Source organism: Marmota marmota, unplaced genomic scaffold (genome assembly GCF_001458135.2).
Source record: "Marmota marmota marmota unplaced genomic scaffold, marMar, whole genome shotgun sequence".
Lineage (NCBI taxonomy): Eukaryota > Metazoa > Chordata > Mammalia > Rodentia > Sciuridae > Marmota > Marmota marmota.
Window position 1 is genome coordinate 34,627,268 of NW_025999982.1, and position 13,425 is coordinate 34,640,692.

General features: G+C 35.3%; 1 protein-coding gene across 4 annotated transcripts in view; it reads left to right on the forward strand.

The window, feature by feature from the left end:
- Kcnq5 (potassium voltage-gated channel subfamily Q member 5) overlaps positions 1-13,425 on the forward strand; it is a 173,095-nt gene that overhangs the window by 67,726 nt on the left and 91,944 nt on the right. For all 4 annotated transcript variants that reach the window (XM_048805683.1, XM_015487395.2, XM_048805684.1 and 1 more), the window contains 2 exons: positions 11,982-12,157; positions 12,419-12,544. In XM_048805683.1, coding sequence (XP_048661640.1) covers positions 11,982-12,157; positions 12,419-12,544 — 302 coding nt within the window. The remainder of the gene's footprint in view (positions 1-11,981; positions 12,158-12,418; positions 12,545-13,425) is intronic.

Genomic DNA, 13,425 nt, shown 5'->3' on the forward strand with positions numbered 1-13,425 from the left:
GTAAAGGTTACTCATAGCTTTGAAAACATTAGCCTAGGAAATACTCCAGGTGATACTGACAGCAAAGTTCCAGTGGATGACTGGAACCAACCCGAAACATTTTTGCAACTGCATCCACTGCTTGCCATTTGGGTGCTCATCTATGATTTTCATTTTACTGAACTCTGACTTTCTCATCTGATCTGAATTACAATGAGAGTATTAAATCAAATTCGTTGTTGCCTCTACATATTTGTGACTTCAGACATTTAGACTCTAATTCACTATGGGAATAATTTCCTAAATTGTCTCTAACATTGTTCCTTTTACTTTCTATAGTTTTTCTCTAATGAATTAACTTCAGAGTACTTTTTTCCTGTAGCAGTCTATCAGATCAGTAGTTAATTTTTTTTTAAAGTAATATAATATATGATTTGTATGCCTCATTTTTTTATCTACAAAATGGGACCTGTAGAATGCTTAACTCATTGTATTTTGCTAAGGATTAAGAAAAGTAATGTCTTAGAACTATAGAAAAATGCCAGGCACAATAGTAATTTTTCAGTGCTGTATTTTCTGCACCTCTACTAGCTATTTACTTATTTCTGCTGTTCTAAATATTTTGACATAGTAAATGAAGGATTTTAATGCTTTCTCTCCTTTGCATTCTTGGGAGGCTGAAATATTACAATAAAATTTTAAAATTTTATGTATTTGTGTGTATATATGTGTGTGTGTGTGTGTGTGTATACATTATGTATGTGTCTGTATATATATCTCAAGTAGGCCACATAAGAAACACTTTTTTGTAAGTAATAAATAATAAGTCCCTCCACATGATAAAAATCATGAGCTGACTTGTGCTAACTCTAACATTTTTTCTATTTTCCAAAGATATATTCATTTTTATGAAATTCTAACACTACATAAATTAATAATTTGGAAAAATAAAAGCCCATTTATCTACATACCACCCCAACCCTCTACCCCTACAGATAATGGTAATAATCTATATATATTCACATGTTTTTCCCAGTCATATACTAATATATATTTTCTGAATAATATTACGTTGTATATTCTGTTTTACAACCAGATTTTTCAAATGTTTCATTAATTCATCACATTTATACATCATATGAGAGTTCATTTTGACGTATTCATACATGCACAGAATATAACTTACTAGGGACATCTCTGTCCCTAGTACTTCCTCTTTCCCTGCCCTCCTCCCTCTCCCTGTTCCCCTTCCTCTATATTACTGGTCTCCTATTTATTTATTTTTTTAATTGGTGCTTTATAGATATACATAAAGATAGAATTCACTGTGGTGTATTCATTCATATACCTAGCATAATTTGGTCAATTCACTCCTTTGTCCCATCCCACCTCCCTTCCTCTCAATCACTTTCCTCTATTCCACTGATCTTCCTTCTATTTTCATGGGATTAACCCTTCTCTTTTTTCCCCCTTATTTTCCTCTGGCTTCCTCATATGAAAGAAAACTTTTGACCCTTGACTTTCTGAGTCTGGATTATTTAATTTAGCATGATATTCTCCAGTTCTGTCCATTTACCAGCAAATACCATAATTTTATTTGCCTTTATGGCTGACTAAAACTCCATTGTATATAACACAGTTTCTTTAACCTTTCATCTTTTGATGGGCACCTTGGCTGATTTCATAACTTGGCTACTGTTAATTGTGCTGCTATAAATAGTGATGTGCCTGAATCATTATAATGCTCTGATTTTAGTTTTTTTGGATAAATAACAAAGAATAGGATATTGGGTCATATGGCGGTTCCATCCTAGTCTTTTGAGGACTGTCCCTAATGCTTTCCAAAGTGGTTGTACTAATTTGAAGTCCCACCAATAGTGTATGAATGTACCTTTCCCCTGCTTCCTCACCAGCATTTATTATTAATTGTATTCTTGATGGTTATTATTGTAACTAGAGTGAGATGAAATCTCAGTGTAGTTTTTATTTGCTTTCCCTGATTGCTAGAGATGTTGAACATTTTTTCCAAATATTTGTTGGACATTTGCTTTTCATCTTTTGAGAAATATCTTTTACTTTTTGCCCACTTATCGATTGAGTCGTTTGTGGGTTTTGGTGTTAAGTTTTTTGAGCTTTTTATATATCCTGGATATTAATTCCTTGTCTGAGGAGTAGCTGGCCAAGATCTTATCCTATTCTGTAAGCTCTCTATTAATACTCTTGTTCCCTTTGCTGTGCAGAAGATTTTTTATTTAATGCCATCCCATGTTTTGATCTTTGATTTTATTTCTTGAACTTTAAGAAAGTCAGTGCCTGCACCAATATATTTAAGTGTTGAACCTGTGTTTCCTTCTAGCAGTTGCAGTATTTCTGGTCTAATTCCTAGGTCCTTAATTTACTTTGACTTGACTTTGGTGCAGAGTGACAGGTAGGGACCTAGTCTCATTGTTCTGCGTATGGATATCAGTTTTCCTAGCACTGTTTGCTAAAAAGGCTATCTTCTACAATGTGCGTTTTGGGCACCTTTGTCAAGTATCGTAAGACTATATCTATGTGAATTTTTCTGTGGATCTTCTATTCATTGACCTTCACGTCTGCTTCAAGGCCTATACTATAATACTTTCATTACTATAGCTCCTCAGTATAATTTGAGATAAGATATCATGATGACTCTTGCATTGCTCCTCTTACTCAGTACCATTTAGCTATTCTGGAACTTTTACTCTTCCACATGAATTTTAGAACTGTTTTTTCTGGATCTTGAAAAATGTCATTGGCATTTGATAGGGATTGAATCTGTATATTGCTTTTGGTAGTATGATCACTTTGACAATATTAATTCTATTTATCCAAGAATTCGAGTGGTCTTTCCATTTTCTTAGATCTTCAATTTCTTTTTTTTAATAAATCCAGAAGTTTGTTTAATATCATTTAAGTTATTGATGAACCTTTATTTTATTTTTATTATTTTTATTAAATTATTTATTTATTCTAATTTGTTATACATGATGGCAGAATGCAATTAATTTCACATTACACATATAGAGCAGAATTTTTCAAGTCACTGGTTGTACACAAAGGATTTTCTCACCATTTGTGTTTTCATACATGTACTTAGGGTAATGATGTCTAACTCATTCCACCATCATTCCTACCCCCTTTCTCCCTCCCTTCCCCTCCCTCCCTTTTGCCCTCCCATGCTCCCTCCCATCACCATTATGAGTCAGCATCCTCATATCAAAGAAAACATTCGGCCTTTGGTTTTTTGGGATTGGCCTACTTCACTTAGCTTGATATTCTCCAACTGCATCCATTTACCTGCAAATGCCATGATTTTATTCTCTTTTAATGCTGAATAGTGTTCTGTAGTTTTCATTGTGTATATATACCAAAGTTTCCCTAGCCATTCATCTACTGAAGGGCATCCAGGTTGGTTCCACAATTTAGCTATTGTGAATTGTGCTGCTATATACATTGATGTGGTTTTGTCTCTGTAGTATGCTGTTTTTAAGTCCTTTGGATATAAACCAAGGAGTTGGATAGATGGGTCAAATGGTGGTTTTATTCCAAGTTTTCCAAGGAATCTCCATACTGCTTTCCATATTGGCTGCACCCATTTGCAATCCCACCAGCAGTGTATGAATGTGCCTTTTTCCCCACATTCTCGCAAACACTTATTGTTTGTTGTTCTTGATAGCTGCCATTCTGACTGGAGTGAGATGAAATCTTACAGTAGTTTTGATTTGCATTTCTCTAATTGCTAGAGATGTTGAACATTTTTTATATGTTTGTTGGGTGATTGCATATCATCTTTTGAGAGGTGTCTGTTCAGTTCCTTGGCCCATTTATTGATTGGGAGATTTGTTCTTTTGGTGTTTAGCTTTTTTGAGTTATATAAACCTTAGAGATTAGTGCTCTATCTGATGTGTAAGTGGTAAATATTTGTTCCCAAGATGTAGGCTTTCTATTTACCTCACTGATGGTTTCTTTTGCTGAGGAGAAGCTTTTTAGTTGGAATCCATCCCATTTATTAATTCTTGATTTTAATTCTTTTTTCGTTGTTGTTTGTTTGTTTTGTTTTGTTTTGTTATTTTTTATTATTTTTATTTTTAATTCTTGTGTGATAGGAGTCTTATTAAGGAAGTTAGGGCCTAATCCAACATGATGGAGATTTGGGCCTACTTTATCTTCTAATAGGAGCAATGTCCCTGGTTTAATTCCTAGGTGCTTGATCCTCTTTGAGTTGAGAGATAGGGTGAGAGATAGGGGTTTTATTTCATTTTGTTGCATATGGATTTCCCAGCACCATTTGTTGAAGAGGCTATCTTTTCTCCTATGTATGTTTTTGGCACCTTTGTTTAATATAAGATAACTGTAATTATGTGGGTTAGTCTCTGTGTTCTCTATTCTGTACTATAGGTCTACCAATCTATTTTGGTGCCAATACTATGCTGTTTTTGTTACTATTGCTCTGTAGTGTAGTTTAAGGTCTGGTATAGTGATGCCACCTGCTTTACTCTTCTTGCTAAAGATTGGGTTTTAGTTATTCTGGGTCTTATTTTTCTAAATGAATTTCATGACTGCTTTTTCTATTTCTATGAGGAATGTCATTGGGATTTTGACTGAAATTGCATTAAATCTGTATAGTGCTTTTGGTAGTATGCTCATTTTGACAATATTAATTCTGCCTATCCAAGAACAAGGAAGATCTTTCTGTCTTCTAAGGTCTTCTTTAATTTATTTCTTTAGTGTTCTGTAGTTTTCATTGTAGAGGGCTTTCACCTCTTTCATTAAGTTGATTCCCAAGTTTGTTTGTTTTGGGTTTTTTTTGTTTGTTTGTTTGTTTGTTTTGGTTTTGGTTTTTTGAGGCTATTGTAAATGGGATAGTTTTCCTCATTTCCCTTTTAGAAGATTTTTCACTGATATACAGAAATGCCTTTGATTTATGGGTGTTGATTTTGTATCCTGCTACTTTGATGAATTCATTTACTAATTCTAGAAGTTTTCTGGTGGAATATTTTGGGTCTTCTAGGTATAGAATCATATCATTGGCAAATAATGCTAATTTGGGTTCTTCTTTTCCTATCCATATCCCTTTGGTTTCTTTCATCTAAATGCTCTGGCCAGTTTTTCAAGAACTATGTTAAATAGAAGTGTTGAAAGAGGGCATCGCTGACTTGTTCCAGTTTTTAGAGGGAATACTTTCACTTTTTCTCCTTTTAGAATGATGCTGGCCTGGGGCTTAACATAGATAGTTTTTATGATGTTGATATATGTTTGTGTTATTCTTAGTTTTTCTAGTGTTTTGAACACATATGGGTGCTGTATTTTGTCAAATGCTTTTTTTTTGCACCTATTGAGATGATTATATGATTCTTATCTTCAAGTCTATTGATGTAATAAATTACATTTATTGATTTCCATATGTTGAACCAGACTTGCATCTGTGGAATGAACCCCACTTGAACATGGTGCACTATCTTTTTGATATGTTTTTGTATTCAATTTGCCAGAATTTTATTGAAAATTTTTGCATCTATGTTCATTAGAGATATTGGTCTGAAGTTTTCTTTCTTTGATGTGTATGTGCCTGGTTTTGGAATCAGGGTGATATTGCCCTCATAGAATGAGTTTGGAAGTGCTCCCTCTTTTTCCATTTCATGAAATAATTTGTAGAGTATAGGTATTAGTTCTTCTTTAAAGGTCTTGTTGAACTCAGCTGTGTATTCATCTGGTCCTGGGATTTTCTTGGTTGGTAGGTTTCTAATAGCAACTTCTATTTCCTTGCTTGAAATTGATCTGTTTAAATTGTGTATATCATCCTGATTCAATTTGGTCATCATATGCCTCTAGAAATTTGTCAGTGCCTTCAATATGCTCTATTTTATTGGAGTACAAGTTTTCAAATCATTTCTAATTATCTTCTGTATTTCCATAGTGTCTGTCATGATATTTACTTTTTCATCATGTACATTAGTAATCTGTTTTCCCCCTCCTTCTTTTTATTAGTATGGCTAAAGGTTTGTCAATTTTATTTATTTTTTTTAAAAAAACAACTTCTTGTTTTGTCAATTTTTTCAATGGTTTCTTTTGTTTCAATTTCATTGATTTCAGCTTTGATTTTAATTATTTCCTGTCTTCTACTGCTTTTGATGTTGATTTGTTCTTCTTTTTCTAGGGATTTGAGATGATGTAATGTTAAGTAATTTATTTGTTGACTTTTTCTTCTTTTAAGGAACGAACTCCATGCAATGAACTTTCTTCTTAGTACTATCTTCATAGTGTCCAAGAGATTTCGATACATTATATCAGTGTTCTCATTTACCTCTAAGAATTTTTTAATATCCTCCTTGATGTCTTCTGCAACCTATTGTTCATTCAGTAGTATATTATTTAGTATCCAGGTGTTGGAGTAGTTTTTATTTTTTATTTTATCATTGATTTCTAATTTCATTTCATTGTGATCTGATAGAATGCAGGGTAATATCTCTACTCTTTTGTATTTGTTAAGAGTTGGTTTATGGAATAATATATGATCTGTTTTAGAGAAGGATCCATGTGCTGCTGAGAAGAAAGTGTATTCGCTTGTTGAAGGATGAAATATTCTATATATGTCAGTTAAGTCTAAGTTTTTGATTGTATTATTGATTTTTATAGTCTCTTTGTTCAGCTTTTGTTTGAACAATCTATCCAGTGGTGAAAGAGGCGTTTTAAAGTCATCCATAATTATTGTGTTGTGGTCAATTTGATTCTTGAACTTAAGAAGAGTTTGTTTTTTGAACATAGATGCTTCATTGTTTGGGGCATATATATTTAAAATTGTTATGTCTTGTTGGTGTATGGTTTCCTTGAGCAGTATGAAACTACCTTCTTTATCCCTTTTGATTAATTTTAGCTTAAAGTCTATTGTATTTGATACAAGGATGGAAAGTTCTGCTTGCTTCCACAGTCCATGTGAGTGGTATGATTTTTCCCAACCTTTCACCTTTAGTCTGTGGATGTCTTTTCCTATGAGATTAGTCTTTTGGAGGCAGCATATTGTTGGGTGTTTTTTGTGTTTTTTTGTTTATTTGTTTGTTTGCTTGCTTATTTGTTTTTAGATCTAATCAGCTAGCCTATGTCTTTTGATTGGTGAGTTTAGGCCATGGTTATTATTGAGACATGATTTGTATTCCCAGACATTTTTGTTTATTTTTGTTATTTAACTTGAGTTGGTTTCTCCTTTGATTAGCTTTTCCTTTAGTGTAATACCTCCCTCTGCTGATTTTCATTGTTTTGTTTTTCATTTCCTCTTCATAGAATATTTTGCCAAGAATGTTCTATAGTGCAGGTTTTCTAGCTGTAAATTCTTTTAACTTTTGTTTATTATGGAAGATTTTTGTTTCATCATCAAATCTAAAGCTTAATTTTGCTGGATACAAAATTCTTGGTTGGCATCCATTTTCTTTCAGAGCTTGATATATGTTATTCCAGGATCTTCTAGCTTTCAGGGTCTGGGTTGAAAAATCTGCACACAACCTAATTGGCTTCCCCCAATATGTAATCTGATTCTTTTCTCTAGTGGCTTTTAATATTCTCTCCTTATTCTGTATGTTAGGCATTTTCAGTATTATGTGCCTTGGTGTGGCTCTATTGTGATTTTGTACATTTGGTGTCCTGTAAGCCTCTTGAATTTGGTTTTCCAATTCATCCTTCATGTTTGGAAGATTTTCTGATATTATTTTGTTGAATAGATTGTTCATTCCTTTGGTTTGGAACTCTATGCCTTCCTCTATCCCAAAAACCCTTAAATTTTGTCTTTTTATGCTATCCCATATTTCTTGAATATTCTGCTGATGGTTTCTTACCATTTTCACTGTGTGGTCTACATTTTTTTCAAGATTACATATTTTGTTTTCATTGTCTGAGATCCCTTCTTCCAAGTGGTCTACTCTGTTGGTGATGCTTTCAATTGAACTTTTAATTTGGTTTATTGTTTCTTTAATTTCAAAGATTTCTGTTTGGTTTTTCTTTAGAATCTCTATCTCCCCATTGAAGTAATCTTTTGCTTCCTGTATTTGCTTATGTATTTGTCTAAATGATTTTTGCTGCCTGTATTTGCTTTCTTATATCATCCTTTAATTCACAGAACATTTTAATTATGTACATTCTGAACTCCTTCTCTGTCATTTCATCTGCTGTGCTGGCCATGGATTCCAATAAAGTGGTATCTTGATTTGTTTGGGGCACTTTCTTCCCTTGTCTTTTCATGCTGCTTGTATGTCTTCCTTTCTAGCTCTGTAGATCTGAGGTGTTACTGTTTTTACCGTATAGGCTTCTAGTGCCCTTGTGGGGTTCCAGTACTTCTCCTTTGAGGTGAAGGACAATGTTAACAGATCCCAATGTAAACAAAATACCACCTAAAAACAAATAGTTGTTATTAAGATGTTTACAGTTTGGTAACAATATACAGGATTGGTGAATTCAATTATTATCTACAATATAATCAGTAGGTTTGTAAAAGGGTTTACAGTTTCTGATGGTGGACAAAAAAACCAGTGGTGAGGGGTAGGAAGATATACTGAGGATGTATGAGATGAGGATATAGAGTTATTATATTTTGGGAAGTGTGTTAGAGAAATCTAAAGAATAAGTTTAGTAGCAGGAGAATAGAGAGGTAGCAATTTGGTGTAGACAAGTAAATAGGGAAGACAGTAGAGTACATAAGACAAAAAAAAACATATATATTAAGAAAAGTTAAAATAGTAAAAATTGGAGACAGAAAAAAAGAATATACAACACAACTGTAATATACTATTCAATCGTCTCTCTCCTCAATATCCTAATTCATGCAAAGTACTTGGTTTCACGTATGTTGGGGATGTGAGGGCAGAAGAATAAAGAGGGGAAAGAAAGAAAAAAACTCAAAGGAAGAAACAAGGATTGTCTTGGTTGAAGATCAGTGTCTTTCTTGCTTCCCTTCTCATCCAATGGCGGGGTTGTTTGTTCTTAGTTGTTATCTCCACCCTCTGCATGGTGGGGGTTACCAGGGTGTGAGGGTTGGTCTTGGGTGCAGAGCACTTGGAAGTGGAGTATGGCACCCGCTGGTCCCATTCGGAGACTGCACCTCAAGGATCTCCTTTGGGGTCTCCTCCTGTGATGTGGGAGCCAGGTCTTATCTCCTCATCTCACCTGTAGACCTAACAGTTCCTGCCCTCTAAATTAGTCTCTAAAGTGTATCTCCCTCACTCTCTCCCTTTCCTAATCAGGAACATTTCTCTCCGGGGGTCTTGTGTATTGTACTCTGGTGGCTGTGCACCTGTCACGGAGGACTATTTTGTATTGGGCAGTCACTCCGCTGAGTTAGCGGCTGCTGGGGATTGGAGGTGATTAGAAAACTATGGGTACCTGGCTGTCCAGTATTCCAAACTGGTAATTGCACATACTAAAGATGGTGATGGAGGTGAATCAAGATGAAGGCAGCTGTTTTCAACTATGGGGTGTCAGATCGGGTGGGGGGAGCTGGGCGATGGCACCGTGCAGTGCACTCAAAGATGAGCTCTCTATGGCATGCAGTCTTGTGGCTATCAGCTTTCTTCAGAGCCTGTGATGTCCCCAGGTGCAGGCAGGCTACTGTGAGTAGGGGACTACGGCAGTAGCTGCCGAGTCCCAAGATGGAGGTGACCAGGGGGGCTCCACGTTGGTAGATGGGGGTCCACAAAGGAGTGGCAGCCAGAGTTCCTGCATGTGGGTAGCGGCTGAGTGTCCTTTGTGGGAGTGGTGTCCAGGAATTCTGCACCAGTGCTGATGCTGGTGATCCTGCTAAGGCATTGCAAGACCTCCGTGGGCAAGTAGTTGGGAGTCCTTTGCTAAATTTTGTCAGTTTCTTTCTTCATGTTCTTTAGTTTTCATTGTAGAGGTCTTGCAACTCCTTAGTTAGATTCCCAAGTTTGTTTGTTTGATTGTTTGTTTGTTGAGATTATTGTGAATTGAAATAAATTTTCCTGATTTCTTTCTCAGCAGATTCATTATTGAAGTATAGAAATGCTGTTGATTTTTTTTTTTTTTTGTGGTATGTTGCTCTTGTGTTTTAGTCAGTTTTTGCATCATTGTGATCAAAAGACCTAACAAGAACAATGTAAAGGAAGAAGGAGGAAAATTTTGTTTTGGCTCATGGTTTCAGAGGTTCAGTCCACAGAAGGTCAACTCCATTGCTCTGGTCCTAAGATGAGGCAGAACACATAGAAGAAGGGCATGGCAGAGGAAAACAGCTCAAAACATGGCAACCAGGAAGCAGAGAGAGGGCTCTGCTCACCAGGGGCAAAATATAAACTCAAAAGTCACACCCCCAGTACCCAACCTCCACAAGCCCCACACTATCTGCCCACAATTACCACCCAGTTAATCCATATGATTTGATTAAACCACTGATTAGATTATTCTTATCATAATTTGATTTTTTCACCTCTGAAAATTCTTGTCTCACATGAGGTTTTGGGGGAACATTGCATATCTAACCCATAATATCTTGTGTCCTGCAACTTTGCTGAATTTGTCAGTTCTAAAAGTCGGCTGGTGGAGGTTTTTCGAGTCTTCTACATATAGGATCATGTCATTAGCAAACAAGAAACTGAATTTTATTCACTGAAAATATGTTCTCAGTGTCTGTTACAATCCATTTAGTTCCTTATTATTTCCAACAGTTGCCTAGAACAGGAACTCAAGGATGCCTTTGGGGTTCTCTGGCACCTATCCACAAAGTTACATAGAGTTTCGATCTGACTGGGAAAATCCCTTTGACTGATGCATACACTGTCAATCTCAGACCCCCTTTCTTCATGCACTGGCCCAAAAAGGGGGCACCCATACAGTTCAGAAGATGTTGACAATTGGCTCCAAGAGACCAGATCTTTCTGAGTGGAGGGAAAAGTATGAGCTGAATGAATTATACACATTTACACAATAGCCAATCCTGAGAATCATGAAAACATGACAAATGCAACACCTTTGAAGTGGAACTGGTTCTTTGGTGAGTGGAAGTACAGTAATGCACAACTCACTTGAAACAGGAAAGAAATTTTGTTTGAAGCTGTTAAGGTCAAGCTAAGGAATTAAAATAGCCACAGGTGATCATTCATCTCCACTTCATTTTGCCACTTCTAAATCTATTTCTCATCACTCAAGATATTTACTCATGGAGTGGTTAAGTCCTCTTTTATCTTTTCTATGCTTTCATTAGCTGTTCTTTGTCTCCTTTTTGCTTACAAAAGGGCAGATATTTTTAAGCCAAATGTCAACATGTCAAACATTGAAAGTCCATTCCCAGGAAATACCGTTTGTTTATAATTACATACTTTATTGTAACAAATGTAATATTATTCAATTTGTGCACCAGACTTTCACGCACTGACAGACCAGGTATAAAGAATACTGTATAGAGAAGCCTCGAGTATTCAGCTTAGTGGAGGCCTTTGTTTAACAATATGCAAAACTGCAGACTTCACAACATTAGGAATTTGGGACATAAAAGAGATACAAAGTGTTTGGCAAGAAAATAAACATTACACCAAGCAAGCAGCATTTTACACCTGGATTGGTTGTCTTGCCTCTACCACATGAACCAGGGAGAGGTGAATATGATAGGGGCTGAGGCAGGAGCTTCTTTCTGCAGACATGAATGCTAATGAGCTCAGAAGTATTTTGGAAGACTGCCCCACAGTCAGTGTGGAAACACTGAACTGCCTGAAAGCCATTGTTCAGTTCACTAGAGGTTACAAAGTATGTAGTTCAAAATTGCATGGGTAAAGCTCAAGGTGACCAAAAGTCAGAACTTAGCATTAGATGAGTCCTGTCACTCTCAACCACTAGGGGAAACCCAAGTAGCTCTAGGAAAGGCTAGAGTTCGAGATCTGTTTATCTATTTGTGCCTCAAACAGGCCCAAGTGAACCTTTTAGAAATAATGTTTTGAGAAATAAAAATTCTTAGTCATGCAACTGATGGCTGTCTCAACCTTTTCTTTCAGATACCATTGTTCTTATTGCTTCAATAGCAGTTGTTTCAGCAAAAACTCAGGGTAATATTTTCGCCACGTCTGCACTCAGAAGTCTCCGTTTCCTACAGATCCTCCGTATGGTGCGCATGGACCGGAGAGGAGGCACTTGGAAATTACTAGGTTCGGTAGTTTATGCACACAGCAAGGTAAGATTTGTTTTCTGGGTTTTAGAACAAAATTTTTGAACCACTTTATTGATAACTATAATAATATTTAATAAACCTATCACAAGCAAACTTAGTCATTTCAAAGATAGTTAAAGCAATTTAGGGACATGGTAGGTAATGGATTATTTAAAGAATAGAATAAGTATCTAAAAAGTAGTAAAGTAAGTGAAATTATGAGTAGATTTTCCCCCTTTTTTCAGTTTTTTGCTTCTAAAAATCTTTCATTCCTTTTATATTTAGGAATTAATCACAGCTTGGTACATAGGATTTTTGGTTCTTATATTTTCATCTTTCCTTGTCTATCTGGTGGAAAAGGATGCAAATAAGGAGTTTTCTACATATGCAGATGCTCTCTGGTGGGGCACAGTAAGTAAAAAAACTGTTTTTACTTATTGATATCATGAAATGTTACTTTTAAAAACAATGTAATGACTTCTATGAGTGGTTTCAATCAAAATATAAACCTCTGAAAGAGAGGCATGTGAAAAATATATATTACTTATAATTGTCTTGAGAGCTTCCAGGTCTCTGATGCAACAAAGTTAAGTTCTCTCATAAATTATTACTATTTTTTTCCAATACTGGGATTGAACCCAGAGGCACAGCACCACTGAGCTACATCCCCAGTGCTACTTTTATTTTTTATTTTGATACAAGATCTCACTAGCTTTCTAAGTCTGGCTTTGAGCTTGTGATCCTCCTGCCTCAGCCTCCCAAGTAGCTGAATCATCAATGTTTCTTGAGGATTAAGTTGTTGCCAAAATTAAAATATATCATTTTTTCAATGGTGGTTAAAAATTGACAGGCTTGTTTGTGCATTTTAACCTTGGGGAGCACAGATTTATATTGTAATTTGTTGCATCGATCGTCCACTCATCAAAACACTTATTTGGAGTTAAAAAAGTAAATGGTAGAAATGATGGCAGATGTGATGGACGTTATTATCCAAAGTACATGTATGAAGACACGAATTGGTGTGAATATACTTTGTATACAACCAGATATATAAAAAATTGTGCTCTATATGTGTAATAAGAATTGTAATGCATTTGCTGTCATATATAAATTTTTAAAATAAATAAATAAAATAAAATATCCAGAAAAAATAAATAAATAAATGATAGATGAATGAAAGTTAAAAGAGTAAAATAGATCACAGAAAAAAACAAAGAAAGAAAAAGAAGCTGGTAATTCACCTGTGAAATCAGCAATAATATACATTTGATTTCAAAAATTTAAATTCAAAA